Below are 18,062 nucleotides of genomic sequence, written 5' to 3' on the forward strand. Positions count from 1 at the left end.
GTGTGACTGGTGTCTGTGCAGTCAACAAAGCGCTCCGTTCTCATGTTTATGGCTCCGGTTTGGCCTCTAGAATGTCCTGACCTTTGGTTTGTAGATCCAGATTAGATCCAAAATGCTGAGTGCAGCGACCAGAACTGGGCTTCATATTTACAAATGATGCTTCTATACAAGTCTTTTCCTAAATCAAATGTGTGAAAGGAATGAAAGCACAGAGGGTTCTGTAAACAAACCTGCAGAAGATCGTTTCTTTTTCCCTCCAAACTGTTCTCTGAAGACCTGTTCCTGCTCAACTCCTCAGAAGCTGCGTTTCCATTACACATATGTGCAGAACTTTATCAAAATTATAGAAATGTTGTAAAACATAGTTTTGTAATGACAGTTTTTCCATTACATCCTGATAATGCGAATAAACACAAACCGACTCACACGACAAGTCATTCAAAAACATGGCAATGACCACGTATGGATTTAATTCGATTCACTAAAAGGGAGCACGTGCAGCACAGCTAGTCCAATGACAGTCGCAGATGAGAAGCCTGTTTAGCAGTTTAAAAAAAAAAAGTCATTCTAACAAGTAAGCAGCTGGACCTTTTTTCAGTTTGAAAACACGACAAGTTCCATTTAAGTTTCTGTCATGGCACTCGTGCTCATCATCTGTCAAAGGAGACGTCTGCGTCTTATTTAGGCTGCAAGCTGCAAAAACGGGGCTACAGATGAAGCGATTCTGATGAAATCTTGGTTGGTGATTTTTACGGAGGAATTTTGTTTGACTCACAACCACTAATGAGTTGTGAAGCTGTGGGATCTCTCGTGGCGGCCGCTGAGCAGCGCTCAGGACAGACACTTCCTACCAAGAAGAGCAAACAAAAAAATGTATTTTCATTGCAGTTTACAAAAAATGTCCATTCCAATACACCTCAAAAACCACCTCCTCTAAGCACAAAACACATGCACTTTTTTAATATAAATTAAGAGTTTTTAAAAGAAATTCTGGTGTTTCAATTAAAGGAATTCATTAGTGAATATCCAATTTGTAATATTTCAGAGTTAATGGAAATGCAGCTGTTGAAGACCAGGAACGACCTCTTGTAAATAGTTTTCCTCTCAAACTAGAGCAGCATAAACACTACACAAACACTTGTACATGTGACCCTGATGTACTGTGAAAGATTGTCATTTCTTCAGAAAAAAAAATCAAACAAACTTTTTTTTAAAAAGCTTCGTTTATCACTGCTGTTACATCAAACTCATCAGTACCCATGACATTGCACAATACAAAAGGCATGAAAAAAACATTAAACATTAAAATAGGTATTGCATCTCTTCAAAGGCTAAGTTCTCATTCATAAATACTTGGGCTGATCTCAGGTTCTGCTGTTTCTTACAAGAATCCGTTTTTCTCTAAAAAAGTCGTTCCTACGAATCAATGGGTGCAATGAGACACGGATGTGATGATCGGCAGACATTCAGTGGTGCTGAGAGGCGTGTTCTCTGTAAGGTATGACATTGAAGGCTGACAGCTCTCCTAAAGGCGATGAGCAGGAAGGAGGGTGAGGGCCAATCCAGCCTCCAGAGACCCAGAATCCTCTGCTGCGCTCCGTCCTGTGGGAACACCACAACAAGCTCAAGGGCTGCTGGTCAGCTGATTGTCACATCACTGCTGCTACTGACACCATTTCCAGCAGGGGGCACTGAAGAGTATAAATGATGCAGTTCCTTAAACCGTAGACTCTCAGAGAGGCAGGAGAACCATGGAGCAGACCCGAGAACAGGTCAAAAAGCAGAACACTCCGGTTCTCCTTCACTGATGAACCAGAACCGTCTCAGTCTTAACCTCTGGAGAAAAAACATGCATCAAATAAGAGGAAAACATGCTCTTCTCTGTGCTATTTTAGGAGTTGGAGAAAATCTCAGCCTTCAGCTGCCTGACAAATGAGCGTCTGAGGGACGCCGCTCTTCCTGACGCTGTAATGTTTACCTTCCATCTGGACACTTTGAGCTCCTCTGGCTCCATCAGAAACCAGCTGGAAGAAATGGAAGTTCTTCAGGGCCTCTTCAGGCTAATGTTTCTTCAGAATGTGTATTTTACAGATCTGATAAAACAGATGAAACCCTGTCAGCTTCTTTGTGAGGAACCAGCATGATGACTGCGTCTGCTGCAGTTCCACAGTCACCACTGGCAGAGCTTTGGAGCAGCTGGACGGTTTGGAGATTAGAGACATTTTAGTCATCTGTTATGAATTGAAAATGACAAAGTTTTTAAATACTATATCTGATTAAACACTTATTTACAAATACAATCATTAAATAAGAAATATTACTGATTTGTAAATATGTAGCAAGAAATTCTTAAGGAAATCATTTTCATGTGATGGATGTAAAACCCTTTTTCTCCTGTTCTCTTTTCAATCTGCTCAGTTTCTGGAGTAATCCAACCCTCTACCTCAGTGGTGCCCAACCCCCCAGGCTGCGGACCGGCACCGGTCCATTAGTCACTTGGTACTGAGCCGCAGACAGAGAAAAATAAATAAATGTGCTAACTTAGATCATTTCTGTTGAGTTTATTTTCTGATCTGAAGAAAGTTTTCATTTGAGAACCTTCCAGATTCTGTGCACAACAACCATGTTGGTCACGTGACTTAAAACAGCAACCTACTGGGCTAAGTGAATTACTAAGCTAGTATCTCAAACCAAACAATGAAAGATATTTGGAAAGTTTCTTCAGGGAGAAAACAGTCAGTGAGGAAACTGAAGAAGATCCTTTGACTTCATTAAAGCTGCTGCTTACAGACAGACCGGGAGTCTTCCTCCACATATGGACTAGTTGTTTTCATGTAGCTCTGACTAACAGGCAGCAACAGACTCAACTGTTACACACATGCAGATAATAAAGTTGGAGACACGGCGGATTCATCTTTATATTATATTTAGAAAATACTAGTTTTATGACGGTTGTGTCATTTTATTTTGCTCTATTTATCCATACCACCTTAAAAGTCAGACGTAGCTGAAGCTACCGTCCAGTTGTTGTCTTCACTTTGATGTTAAAGAGAAAATCTTCATCACAAAGGTCAAAGATTTTACAGAGAATAAAGATTCAATCACATAAAGTTGCTGATTTGTGGACATTTGAGAACTTTCCTGCGAGGCTGAAGGCATCCATTCAGAAACTTTAGCACAGAAAATGTTCCTTTGTGTTGAAGAAGAAACCCTGATGAATGAGGATTTATGCAAAGACAAAATACCATCAATCTTTGTGTCCTGAAAGATAATTGGAGGGTTGAATTGAGGGTTGAAATGACGTTCTATGTCATTTTAAAACACTCTTCAAAAAAATCTTCTAATGTTTCCTTTATGGATTTTTTATTTTCAAAGAAACTGTTTCTACACATCAACTTTGTTTCATTGAATCTTTATCTTGAGCATGAAAATATCTACTGATATTTTAAGACTTTTTTTTAAACAAAATTTGATTTTTAATTAAGTTTTTCTGAAACTGGAAGCTTAAAAACACCAACTTCCACTCCGTTTGGACCGGCTCATGAATATATTGTGTCATTTAAAGTGGTCCATGGTCTGAACGAGGTTCGGGACCACTGCTGGGATCACTTCTCCTACATGACACCTTCAGGCCTTGAGCACGGAGGGAAAATGTAATGCTCCCGAATTGGTTCAAAAACAGAGTTAAAGGGGGCAGAAAATGTTTTGGCAGATTGAACTGAAAACCATACATGCAGCAAAGAAGAGACAATATTTTTAAATTGTTTTGTAATGACATGTTTTGTTCCTCTTTTCATAAATGCATTCACTAAAGCATTTGAGTTCTAATCTGAGATCAGTTTCTCTTGCAGACACTGCACTCTTGGACACGCTCTAAACTAAATGCTGTTTCACTTCTAGCAGTTCTCCACGTCCTCAAACCCAACGACATTCACACATTGTCATGTCTCTTATCAGAGCTCACAGACTGTCTGCTGACTCAGCATGTGGGGGTTCAGGCTGTACCTCCGTACGGCGGCGCCGGCACTGCCTCTGGTCCTAATTGGGGTTGGACTTCTCTGCAGACTTCTGGATCTGTGTGGATTAAGAGAGATGTCAAACAGCAGAAGGCAGGAGCAGGTGGAAATTCATCAGGCTACCAGCAGGGGTCAGAAGAGCTCTGGAGCCAGCATGAGGCTGGTACCCAGCATCAACAGAAAGGCTGGAACAAACAAAGAATGAGCCAAAAACTGAAAACATCGACAGGCTGCACAAGATGGCCAGAAACTCAAGAGAAAAATAGGAAATGGAGAACTGAAAGCAGATGGAAATCTGGAGCTTCAACCAAGCTTCAACTCAAACCACACATCGGAAAAGGGCTAAATCTGGAAGAGGAGACGGAGGAGAAGGCTTGGTGACAGGCAGAAGTGTTACTGTACCTGTGACTGCTCTTTTAGGAAATCTGGGAGCTGAAATTCACCTTTAAAGACCTGGAAAACAGAGGGCCAGGTTTAGAGCCTTAAGAGTCAGCAGATGGACATCCACAGACTGCAGCAGAGAGTCATCGTCACTGCCTTAAAGCCCGAGACACAAAGTCCTGAGGTTCTGAACCAGGAGGACAGAAGAGCTGAAATCTTTCTGGAAAGAAAGTCCTTCTTCACTCAGCAGGGTCATGACACCAGGTAGTCTGAGCTTTTTCCCAGCAGCCTCAGCGGCTTCATACTGAGGCAGTCCTGAAGACTGGGTTCAAGAAAACTCCTAAAACTCACAGCTTCATCCAGTTTGGATGGGATCAGGCAAAAACTGCATTTCAGGGAAACACGAGGGAAACCGCTGCCCCACTACCAGGAACGCTGATCACTTACATCACCCTCATAATACCTGCTTAGAACAGTCTGCATTCACACTAGAGTGGACTGAACCAGGTTCTGGGTTGGAGCTCAGCTGGTTTGTTCGGCCCAGTTCAGCTGAATGAGGCTGAAGAACTGACTCTGAGGCAGATCAAAACCGGAAGTAAAACCTCATGAATGGAGGAAAGAAGCAGCCGAAGATGAAGACAGGAAGTGTGAGGTTAAAGGGGAGTTCAGGACCAGAGGACAGTGGAGCTGTCTCTGCTCTCCTGCAGGTCTCACTCTGTACTCGGCCGTCAGCCTGAACAACTTTGAGCTCTTCAGTCCATCTGTGACCCACAGGATTCCCACTCAGTCAACTCACGTCTGCCCTTTGAACACAGACAGGTCAATAGCTCTTATCAAGACTTTCAGGAAGGTACAGCAAACGTCCGAATGAAAGGCGTGCACGCTCCGTCTGCTTCAGAGAGACAGCTTGATCGGAGGAGCCAAACCTGCAACCGCCTCCCGGTGACGGCAGAGAGCAGCTCTCTGTGTCCATGCAACAGACCTGCAAACACCAGAGAGGCACAGCGCCCCCTGTCTGCAGGTCAGACTGTCCACTCAGATGGGATCCTGAGGGTGAACAGATCCTGACCTCCAGATGACCCAAGAGATCTGCTGAAGCTTTCCTAGACAAAACTACTCCCCCAGGAGACGTGCAGAGGAGGAGCTCCTCAGACCAACGGGAGGAAGAGGAGTCATCTTCAAACCGCTCCAGCAGGAAGCTGCTCCTGCCAAAGCAGCTGGACTCACACTCATTCCTGTCTTTAATTACACGCATGTCCGCCCCAGTGTTTGGCTCCCACACCAAAGGATTCGCTTGTTGCTTTAAATGAGAACATATTTAAAGTTATGGCTAAAATAGTCCTTACAAATCTATTTCTTTAAGTAGAAATTTCATTTCAGAAAACTTGACATTTCAAATGAAACTGACAGGAAGCTGCTTTAGTCTCCTATTTAAACTGGATCTCCATACTTTTGGTTAGGTCAACATTAATCTACTAACCACACTTTGGTCATTCTGTTTAACTATTTATTAAGACAAGAATTTAGACAAAATCCTCCTGAGTCACCAGTTTCTAAAGGAGTGAACCAGCAGAGACAGGAGGGAACAGACTTCCTTCCTCTGAATGAACACGTCTGTCATTAAACTTCCTTCAAAGCTATGCCTGAAAACACTGCAACTGTGCTGGAACTGTGCTGTAGTGTTTGGGACCTGGCAGCCTTTGAGTGAAGAACTTCATCACTGATGTGACTGCTATGTTTGCAGCAGGTTTTCTGTGCCGTGACTCGCTCGTTTTGGTTGTCCCGCCCCCACCTCCCCGTGCGTCTGGCTGCACGTGTTTCACTGTGAACCGACCTCCGTGATGCATCAGCTCCCAGCTGAGGAGGAGCTGAGCGCAGACGGCGCCTCCAAATGCAGACTACTGAACAGAGACAAACAGGGATCCATCCAAACCCTCACCGCCTGAATCTGATCCAAATCCAGGAAGATGCACATGAGCAGAATCACGACAAAGAGGGGGCAACTGTGGATCCCAAAACCACCTGAACTCAGAGGCCGTTTGGAACTTTATTGATTTATTTCCTGTTCATGACAACTCTGTGTTTTATTTATTTTGGCTAACAATTGCATCGTCATCGTCATCATCATCATTGAAAACCACTGGGAAGGCTCTAAAAATAGATCAGAAGATGATCAGAGGTGGGACTTTAAAGCTTAGAGAGTAATCAAACCCTAAATCCACTTTTTTTATCTGTTGACCTCTATAAATAGGGTTTAAAAGTGCTGACTATTGGTCCTTGACAATTTGACAATTTAAAATAAACGTGTTTAGTTCTAAAAAAAACGGTCATAAACCTTCTACGTGCTGCCACCTACAGGTTGAATTGAGTTATTACAGTTGAATTTCGTGATTAGTCAAAGTCAGTCCCTCGTCATGATCTGCAGCTCCAGTGATGAGAACAGTCTTGCTCCACAGCTGTAATCCGGGTGCTCGAAAACTCGCAATCTGCTCCCGAAAATTCGAGTATGAATATTCGCGAAGTCCAAGATGGCTGATTTGCGATCTTCGTAAATATAGTAGAGTGTAGTTAAATATTATCTGGGGATGATGAGTTTTTTGCTCTTTTTTGCTTTTTACTGAGACTGAAGTTTATGGAGTTATTTTGGGGGCAATGTTATTTGAGACCTAAATAAAACATCTTTTGCCCCCCCCCGCCAAAAAAATGTCCAAAACTTTTTGCTATTCTAAAATGAACAATTATTTTCAGCTTCAAATGTTCTGTTTTATAGGTTTCAAAACTCAAAATTTGATCTCATTTTTTTTTTTGTTTCAAATCCTTTTTTCACCTTCATTCTTTTTTTTTGCTTTCAAATCAGAAAATTTCAGTTTCTAAACTTTTTGCCTCGTTGTGGTGGACCAGTCAAAATCAATGGGGGTGGTAGCTTCAGTCCCGGTGCGTTCACTGACTCTGAGAACTGTGATAATTACTGTCAGAAAATGTCTGTTTAGTCTGTATCATAGTCTGAAGTTGTCCATAGACAGGTGTAAAAAATCACGTACAAACTGATGGTCCAAAACTCTGTTCTAGATCGTTCTGCTCATACCAGTGTAATCAAAGAATCCAAAGGCTTTTCCAAAAACCTTTGTTGAAGCTTGACATGTGTTTCCTGGAGTGGATGGGCTGCATGAATCCAAAGAGGAACATGGACAGGACACACAGGACCTGCTGTCCCAGCACGCTTTCTCCCTGTTTGAAAACCCACAGTGAACCTCTGCTGATCATGGTGCTGAAGGTGAACTGCTACGGGTCGTCTGTGGGTCATCAGCTGAACGACATGAACTCCTGCAGAGGCTCAGCATTTGAAACAATCAGCTGTTTGTGCGTCTGGTATTAATGAACAGCAGGAGTAAACAGAGAGAAGACATGGAAACGTGCAAGAAATCGACCCTTCAGCCATTTATGATTTGATCTTCTCACCACTCATTAGTGGAGATGGGATTCTTCCTTATGTGGAAAATATTCACTAGTGTTCCCTCTTTCCACCTACAGAGGATTGCATCATTTTCAGGGATTGACCTCCAAGTTTCCAGTCTTCTGTACTTTGTGGCACATCCTCCTGAATTTAAATATTATGTTCATTTGAGTTTTTGAAACCCTGCTGTCAGTTATTTAAGAATAACAACAAGGATTTAAACGATTTATGCTGGGTTTCTTTTGGTTCAAATCAAGAAAAGATTCAGAGTAAAAACTCCAAGATGATGAGGCTTAAAAACAAACGTTTTTGGCTGTTCATGAAAAGCATGTTAGCAAAGCAGAGTCCACATGTTGACACCTGCTTGACCGCCACTGCTGGGCTGATCTGATGCAGCCTTCATCCTCAGATCCACTGATGCAGATCATTTCAGCTCAACAAAGAGAATAAGGCCAACAATGCTGGACGTTGACTGTTGCCCAGGGCAACGCCATCTGTGTTCAGTAACAGTCTTAAATGATTATGTGCACAAAAACAACCGCTATGACTTCATTGTGTTTAATGGGAAATGTTGTTTCTGGAGGCTTCAGGGTGAACTGCTCTTCCTGTCACGCACTTAGCAAAACTCAAAGGTTGAAAAAGTGAGACATGATTACACTAAACGAGAAAGATGATCATCCTATTATTTTTTTTAACCTTCCTTTATTAGCAGCTGCAGTTGAATAATGAAATGCAGGTTATTCTGTCCAGGAAACACTAATGAGAACAAGACTCAGAAAAGAAAAAATGAGGAAAAGGGAAACTCAACTACAGTTGTTTAATTCAGTTTATTAAGATGCATCCTTATTTTACCATGCATAACTTCCTTTGAAAGCTGTAGCTAGCCCCCCTCCCTCTTCGCCGTCAGACCCTCCTCTCCTGACAGAAGCCTGAGTCGGGAGAGAAGGTGATAAGCCTCACTGATGATGTGCAGATGTGAGCGCATCAATAAGGCAGTGGGGTCTATTGTAAGAATCCTGTTTCAGTCTCCAGAGGAGGCAGCACATGCTAACAGGTGTTTACTGCATCACAGCGCCGCAGACACATCTTCAAAGCATGAGCAGTTATGGAACGTCGCTACCGGCGTGGAGACGGCATCAGGGAGCAGCACGCTCACATGTGGAGGACGGCAGCACCTTTCAGGGAAACGTCCTCCTATGTTCTCATTTTACAGCGAGGTCACATGACAAACTGACCCCGACACAAGGATCAATGACAGCTGCATGCCAATGCACAGCATGCAGAGCCTGCTCTGTTCTCTGTGAGCTCTGCATTGGGGGGGCATTGATCCATGGAAGAGGAGGACGTCCGGCTGTGGTTGACTTTCACGTCAATACTTCCTGAATCCATTCCGTTTAGATTCTCCATGTCATCGTGTGACTTACACTGTAGTGTCATCCACTTTGACGTCACATTCACTTCTCAGATTTCCATCCCAAAATCAAACTTCCCTCCTTAAGAAGAGGACGTTTTCCCAAAATTAAAGTTTGAAACTGACAAAAGTGAAATGTTAAACAGTTACATTCACATTACCAGCAGCAAAGTGGTTTTCTGAGAGCAAAGCCAAATCACTCAATCTTTGATTATCCCATGTTTTAAGCAAAGATCAGTTCAATTTCTAAGAATGTATTTATACATATTTTTTCTTTTAAATTAGGGTTCTCATTTAAAAATACACAAAACTTCTGTCAGTTTAAAGACCCCACAGTTCAGAGAGAAATGATGCTTCACACGCTAGAGGAGAAGAAAAGGCTTTGTATTAAGAATTAAAAACAGAAAACCTCTGCTGTCTCCTCGTTCTCTACGAGTTCCAGTCGAGACAAAGCTGACAGTATGAATTACTCTGTTTTGTGTCTGTTTCTCAGGTTTTCCTCCCCAGACATGGAGGTCAAATGTGCCAGCCTCAACAGTATTGCTGCTACATGTCTTATGCATGTGTAGATATCATGACTCAGTGCTTTGAAGTCCAGCTTTCCTTTGCTCTGCAGTTGATCAGATTCTGAGGTCAGAGCATCTCCTCATTCAGGATATAAACTGGACTGTTTTCACAAATCTGAAACTTAATAAACCGCTGAATCAATAACAATATTTCCACTCCTCCCTGGAGGTTTCAGCGGGAAAGACAAATAAAAGACGAGCCCTCATTGTACAGCCCACTACTTCAAACTCTGCTCCAAGAAACTCCAGTTCACTCATTTCAGTTTTTAGAACTGAACTGAACTGTCTTTCAGTTTTCCTAAAGCCAGAACATTACCACTCACTTGAAGGAGAATCCTGGAATCAGCCCTTTTTCCCATTGAGTTCTAAGATTAAGATGATCTGTATTAATCCCAGGGGGAAACTCAGCTGTGGTAGCAGCACAACAAATTAAATACTACTAAATACTAAAGTCATCACATGATCCTGTTGAGTCTTATAGTTAATATAAAAGACACATTCCTGCATTTTTATGTTTGAAGTTGTAAATGAAGTTTTCTTTTCATCCTGCAGTGAAGTCATGGCGTCTGGACTGAAGTCGTCTTTCTGGAAGAGCATCATCCTAGTGCCCTCATCAGCCTGAAATCGTTGTGTTTAGGTTGTGTATAACTTTTTTTTTACAAAAAACATGTGATGTGTTTACGTGTGCTCAGCTGAAAACATGGTTTTTGGGAGGTTTTAGGAGGGGTTTGTGCTTCTATCTCATTTTGAAACCAATTCCAGGAACAGAGACGCCTGAAACCTGGACTGCATTTTCATCAAAAAGGTTGAAATTTTACTTTGTTGTTAGCAGAATTTCTCCAAAGTTTTACCAAAGCTATACCATACATTCTCATTACAAAACGGTAGTTAAGCCATTTTGTATCATTTACAAATAAAATGTAAAAAACTGATCCTCTCAGATCCTGTGTAAACGTAGGTCTCATGTTTTGATACAGTCCAGCTAACATGATAAAACATGTGAAGTTACATAAGGAAGGTTGTGATGAAAGCATGAGATCAACCAAGGTTGTGTCAATATCAAGTTTCTAAGATTTAAAAACTACATTAAAAATAGTATAATTACTGACTACAAAATCTATCTAATATCAATAAAAATACTCATCCTCGAGGTATGGTGCTCATTCACGCTGGTTGATGTTTGGAATTGTACATTTTTGTTTTCTTTCCCAATCTTCTCCTATTCTATCCTAAATTGGCAGAATGTTTTGTGTTTTTCTTCATGTTTGAGTTAGCAACTCAAGGTTGTTGCATGTTTTTCCTTTTATTGAATAAAAATGAAAGTGAATAAAAAAAAAGGTGGAAATAGAAATCTAAATGGTCAAATATATCCTGGACTCTTGAGGGTTAAAAGAGAAAGAACTTTAAATTGTTGGGCTACACGGTGGTGCAGAGGTTAGCACTCTTGCCTGACAGTAAAAAGGCCTTGCTTCAAGCCCCAGCTGGGGACCTTTCTGTGTGGAGTGTGCATGTTCCCTCTGTGCATGCGTGGGCTTTATGTTTCATAGGTGAATTGGTTACTCTAGGTCAGGGGTCACCAACCTTTTTGAACCTGAGGGCTACTTCATGGTACTGAGTCATATGAAGGGCTACCAGTTTAAAATAACAAATTTGCCTTTAGTTCTACATTATTAATAATAATAATGATCCTCTATGTAAAGACTCTGTATTCTCACCATAGTTATCAATAATGACAACAAGCTAGGAAACAGATATCAATATTCAGCACTTTATTAATCTCAACAGATCTTGTCGCATTTTGAGGTAATGACCAAAGGCAATGTTTTTAACAAAATTATTACTATTATTAATCAATTATTAATTAATTAATTATAAATATTATCAGTGGACCTACGTTCCTCAAATGCTTTAATTCAGTCTCATGCACCCGTCCCTTTATTTTCCTTAAACCTCCGAACAGGTTGACTGACAGATCCCAGACAAGAATCTGCACATGGTGCGTTCACTGACCTCTGGACATAAGCAAACCCAAACAGCCACTCGGCCCAACTCAGTCCGCTACAAACTTTGTCCTTTTTAAACAATCCGCAGCAAAACAAATCAGTTTTCCAGAGAAAACGTCGACACTTTTTAATCAATCGATTATATCCGGATCAGTGCCGGTGTTCTATGTTTTCTCTGATAAACTGCTTCGTTTTACTGCCGATATCCTGTGCTCAGTGAACGCACCATGCAGAAACACTCAGCAGCCCTTCTGTTCCCATTACAGATGAAACTTTAACCAAATTCTAGGAATTTAGAAAAAACAGTGTCGCAATGAAACGGTTTCATAATAATGCAATAAAACACAAACCAACTCACGCGATAAGTCATGAAAAACACGGCGATGTGTGTTCTTTTTTTTTTTTATTTGATTCACTAAAAAAGAGCATTTGGGTGACGTCACAGTAGTGTGGTGCGCGCGTGCCGCGCTGGGTCGTGCAGCAAGTCCACTGACAGTCTCAGATGCAAGTCAGAAGTCTGTTCAGTGGAATTTAAAAGAAAGAACACGACTAGATCCATTGAAGTTTGTCACTTCATTCGAGATGAGTCTTACATCGTATTCAGGCTGCAGAAGTGCGTCTGCAGATGAAGCGATGAGGAAATCTTGGTTATTGATTTTACAGAGGAGATGCACGATCAGCTGTGACGCTGATCTGTCGTGGCGCCCACTGTGCTGTACTCAGACACACACTTCAGAAGCGCATTTAATCAGAAAAAAAGTCAATTTCCATTACAGTTCTGAGAAAAATGTCCATCCATTTCAATACGCCTCCAAAACCAGCTCCTCTACGCGCATAAACTCAATTCGAAAAATGCGATTTTTTTTTCTTTTTTTTTTTTTAGAAATTGTGTTTCCATTAAAGATAATTATCAAAAATCCAATTCGTGAAATGTCAGAGTTAATGTGAAAGCATCTTTTGGGTGAAAGAAAGGGAGGGGGCGGGTTCACTCAGGCGTTTGAGGAGCGCAGCTCCGCTAATAAGTCAAAGAATTGACCAAAAACAACTTTTGTGGAGTGTTTTCTTCTATTGTTGTTGTTAACCACAAAATAAAGAATCTTAAAACAGGTAAGGTCTCAGTTCAGGTCTCCCCATGCGGGAAAGGGAGAAGGGGACCGATTATCTCGATTAAACGATTAAAAATAAATAAAGTGGGATAGACCGTTTTTGGCTTCAGCAATAATGAACAAATATTTTTAAGATATTTAAGTTTTTAATTCTTTGTAAAGGCAAGTGTGATTTAAAAAAACTTAGATCACAATAAAATGTAATTTTCGAGCAGCTCACAAGTGAGTTGTGCTATTTTTAGAAGAGACCTGCAGGCGACTTATGTGGTGCTTGAGGGCGACCTGGCGCCTGCGGGCGCCGTGTTGGTGACCCCTGATTTAGATCGTCTCTTGGTGTGAATGTGAGAGTGTATGGGTGTGTGATTGTGGTCCTGCAACAGACTGGTGACCTGTCCAGGTGTATCCAGGAGTGGGCAGGTTAGGCTCCAGCAGCCCTGTGACTCCGAAAGGGATAAAGTGGTTTAGAAAATGGATGGAAGGATTTACAGTGTTTTTTTTCTGTAAGTGGACTGACTTTGCCACACGGCAGACCTGGGGGGTGTGATGCAGCTGCCTCCCTAAAAAGTTTTGACACACCCAAGAATGACTTTAAAAGTTTAATTTGTGACAGAGCAGAGGTCTGCATGTCATGTTTGCTTGAGGAATGAACAAGGACTTGGCCTGCAGGATGAACAGACACGATGTTTCAGGAATGAAATCCAGATATCTGGAAAAGGCTCAGATCTGAACGTGGGAGCAGAAAGCAGACAAACATTTGGAGAGCCGCTCATCTGGGACAGATGACGGCTGGGATAAAAAGCAAAGGCATTCAGTCTGCATCAACACTCAACTCTTATCTCAGTTCACAGAGAAGCCTCTCATCATTTTCCAACTTTACTTGATGTCAAGAATGACTTCAATTTGGCATTTCTAAACCAAAGCCTTCCCAGACTGAGAGCGGTGCTGGAAAGTGAGGCGCCTCGTTTCCTCGGCTCTCAGCTGAACTCTGCACAGGAAAAGGGAACGCTTTTTTTCCTGTCCTGATGATTTACAGCAAAGTCTGAGTTCCTCAAATCTCTTTTTTACTAACATGTTGACCCAAGCACTTCTCTGACCAAGCACTAACACCAGCAATCAGCCATGAAGTGGAGGGGACTCTAAAACCTTGGCCTCCACGGTCCTTGAGAGATAAAAATAAAGCTGAATGTGGTGGAGAAGCTGCAGGTGTCAACCAGCCGCCCTGCCAGAGGAGGAGAGTTTAATAAAACATAGTGTACTCCCAAAATAGCCATGAAAACAAGGCTGACAGCCTGGTTGGACATCTGACTAGAAGAACAACAAAGAGCACAACGTTCCTGCAACATCACCAAGTTTTTGTAGCTACAAGGTCTGTGGGAACCAAAGGATTAGTGGATCCCTGTCAGCCCGCCTCCTCAGTCTCTTTACACTAACACAGACGAGTCAGTCACGTGTCTGCTACATCTGTTCAAGCAGAAAGAGGGGCGCCCTAAGATAAGTAAGAGGATAAAGGGGAAATTAATAATGTACACAACGTTTAGCTCTGCTGGTTAGAACCATCAAGGTTTGAGGATCTTGGTAGACTAAACAGCTTCTGTCATGTCAGCATGTTTTGACTGTAAGCTCATTTCAATGTGAGGAAACATTTCTGAGCCCTGTGCAGACATTCACAGGCTGTCAGCACATAGTCAGACCTTTCAAAGGAAGAAAACGGCTGATTTTACCCCTGGAATCTAATGTCCTCCTTGCTGGTCTTAGCCAGTTATTCCAGTGTGGAAGACAGGTTTCATCATTGATTTATCAGAGAGCTGGAGGGAGTGACATCATCCAAACAAAATGGTTTACTTCCAACTCCAACCAAACGAAGTCAATTCATTTGCCATGTTGGAACCAGACTTTGTCAGCAGGGATTGGTTTGTCATCATTTCTATGACAAACACTCTCACCAATCAGGAGTCAGCTTGTTGAAAGGCCACGCCCCTACCACATGAAAGGAGGCTTCATGAAATCTGTCAAAAACTTTCAATGTTTAATGTAAGACCTCATTCTTTCATTGAAGCATACGAGATACAGATCATGATACAGATAAATATGAAAAAACACTAGAAAAGTATCAGATCAAGAATGTTTGTTCTGACCAATAGAATGACTGGCTGTTTATCTCTCTATAGAAGTCTATGGGATTTTACACCAGGGGGAGGGGTCACTCTTTCCAGTTCTCTTATACAGTCAATGGGTTTTACAACACAATAATAATCAAAGGTTTTCCAGATACTGTTAACATCTCAGAAAGTGAGAACAAAAGTCTTTGTTGAAAAAACCCTGACATGTAGACACACTCATTCCTCCTTTAGAAAAAGTTTTCCGATAAACTACCTAAACAATGCCTTAATCAATGCAAGTGTTAGACACTTGTCCACATCCCTGTTCAAGGCACCCTGATGACATCACAGTGACATCACAGAGTTATTTTAAGCACTGACAAAGGCTGTGGCAGGTACAGCGAGTGAGTCAGTGCTCCATCTGTCAGAGGGGTGGAGGAGGTTTACTGCTGTCAGACACGTCAGGCTGCAACAAGCCTCTGAAACACATCTGAGAAAAAGATGAACAGAAAGATCACTTCAAAAGAATACTGACGTTTATTTTAAAAAATAGCTCAGTTCTTTCACTACTGTGGGATTGCTGAAATCACATCTATCTATCCATATTTGATCAGAAATGTTCTTCCTGAATGTTATTTTTCAAGTTTATTTAGTGAGTATCAAACCTCCCAGCTGCCATGTCTCCACCAACCCTTTGCCCTAAATCCTACAGTAAAGAGACAGACGGTCATGGAAGTGAACTCCATTCATCTTCACAGGGCGAGCTGACACGGAAAACTCATCAGAAACCCATCGGCTAAAGTGGATCAGTCCAACAGCCGCTTTATTCTATCTTATCCTAAGAGCCCATCAGCTTCAGGCTGGCGTGTCAAACAGGCAGAAAGCAGCAAAGATAACTGCTGTTCTGTGAATCAAGGCCCACATTCTATTAACCTGATGTGAGGTCCAACCCCTCCACACAGGAAGCGGCAGAGCACTCACCCTCCTGGTGTTGTCCAGAACCTTAGGGTCGGGCTGGCCGTAGTTGGGGGGGTTGGCGTGCGGGTCGTAACCCAGCCTGGAGAGCATGGGGGCGATGACGGCCATGTCCCTCACCACGTCGGGGGGGATCTTTCCAACCCATTTGGATAAGGCCTCCACGTTGACGGGCTTGATGACCTGGTCTGTGGACCTCTCCACCCTAACGGGAAACAGGAGAACATCGTTGGATCTGGAGCAGAGGACTGAGGGAAGAAGCAGGCTGAGTGAAGACTTTTTCAGGGCGACAGGACTGAGATGCTACTGCATTCATACTGGTGCTGTCTAGTGCTGCCACAAACCATTACTTTAATAGTCGACTAATCATCAATTATTTTTCCAGATTACTCGACTAATCAGGTCATGCACAAAGTGGATGTAAAACACATCTTAACCATCATTAGCTTTAAACTAAGTGAAAATAATGACAGTGAAGATGACAGTTTATTAAACTTTTAATGAATCGTTCAGCTTCTGTCCTTCATTAGTTTCTGGTATTAAACAAGATTCAATCTAATGGAACAAGGAACTATTTTTCACTAGAGATAAAGTTTTGATTTCACTAACTCGAATATGAAAAAGTACATTTTTTGGTGCTGAACGCTCACAACTTTGTTCAACTTTTCTATACTCTGACTCCATATAATATAAAGTAACAACTAATCGATTATTAAATTAGTCGTCAACTATTTCAATAGTCGATTGGTCGTCAATTATTTAACTTATCGTGGCATCCCTAGTCCTTACTCTGTCTTTGTTCTGTTACTAGAGCAGGTTTCTTCACTGAGCTTACCTCTCAAAGCTGTAGATGAGCTCAGTTGAAGAGTGAAGAGTTACCAGCTCCATCAGTCGGAGGAAAAGGAGTAGATAGATTCATAACTATTGACAGCCACATCTTTTGTGAGACGGTTCATAAACAAACTACTGTCTTCTCCACGTTGGAGAATCTTTTTTAGAAGCATCGAAGAAAGTCTGTTTAATTCTCAGTGACCAGGAAAGAAATGATGAAGCATCAGTTACTGCCTTGCTATAGTCACAGATTGCAGCTGGGACTTATGAATTTCCAAATAAATTATTTGTTGTAAAACAAAAATGCTACTTTAATAGAAACATTTTGAATTAAAATCTGTAATGAGTTGAAGTCATTTTACAAACGTTTTCATGTCAACTTTTCCATTAGGTCTGCACAATAAATCAAAAATGAATCAATACTGTGAGATCAGCTTGTGCAATATCACAAAAGACAGTGTAGTCCATGATAAATGGTTACCTGATGGTACACACATGCATATACAGAGAAACCCCTATGTCGTTTTCAAGCACAGACCACAAGTTATATTTTTTCAATTGTTTTATTTAAAAAAACGTTCCCAGTAGTGTTTTAACGATGATTAGGAAGTTTTTAACCAAAATCCCACAACCTAAGTGAAGATCTTCATGGACAGAACTTCCTCCAAAATCCTGATTCTTTCTCCTTCCAGTTCACCAAAGACTCTTTTAGCTAATTCTCCAATGTTTATTGACTGTGATCAATACATTCAATCATTGGTTTCTCAGAGTTCTTGATAAAATAATCAAAGCTAACATCAAAATGCTCTTTCATTGATTTACAATCCTTTCCAACTGCGGTCAAATGAGCCGCCGTTCACATTTCCGTGGTCACATCAAGAAGCTCCGTGGAGTCTGGTGGAGATTTTCCAGCGTTCTCAGTCCTGCTACCGTAAGTATTGGATGAAACTCACACCAAAAATCCAGTGATGCTGATTTGACCACAGAAATGTGAACGGCGGCTCATTTGACTGCAGTCAATGTGAAGATACCATATTCTCTTCTCCAGAACCTGAACTAGACACACTAGGAACAGATGAGGGTTTAGTGCATGTGCAGCAGAGCTGTTGTGACATAAAGAAGATCATAAATTCAAACAGAGTCTATCCAAGACAGTTTGATTGATTTAAAAGGAGAAATACTCAGAAATACGAAAACAAAATGATTTCTCATTACATTTG

The 18,062-nt window shown here is 41.6% G+C and overlaps 1 protein-coding gene across 2 annotated transcripts in view; it reads right to left on the minus strand.

The window, feature by feature from the left end:
• Positions 1 to 1,124: 1,124 nt before the first annotated feature.
• tpst1 (tyrosylprotein sulfotransferase 1) overlaps positions 1,125 to 18,062 on the minus strand; it is a 67,192-nt gene continuing 50,254 nt past the window's right edge. The window contains exons 3-6 of one of the 2 annotated variants that reach the window (XM_024258052.2): positions 16,018 to 16,216; positions 4,419 to 4,469; positions 4,006 to 4,074; positions 1,125 to 1,602 (exon numbers count right to left, since the gene is read on the minus strand). In XM_024258052.2, coding sequence (XP_024113820.1) covers positions 4,039 to 4,074; positions 4,419 to 4,469; positions 16,018 to 16,216 — 286 coding nt within the window. In that variant the 3' untranslated portion in view covers positions 1,125 to 1,602; positions 4,006 to 4,038. The remainder of the gene's footprint in view (positions 1,603 to 4,005; positions 4,075 to 4,418; positions 4,470 to 16,017; positions 16,217 to 18,062) is intronic. The other variant, XM_024258053.2, reaches the window with a different exon arrangement.

Source organism: Oryzias melastigma, linkage group LG13 (genome assembly GCF_002922805.2).
Source record: "Oryzias melastigma strain HK-1 linkage group LG13, ASM292280v2, whole genome shotgun sequence".
NCBI classification, from domain to species: domain Eukaryota; kingdom Metazoa; phylum Chordata; class Actinopteri; order Beloniformes; family Adrianichthyidae; genus Oryzias; species Oryzias melastigma.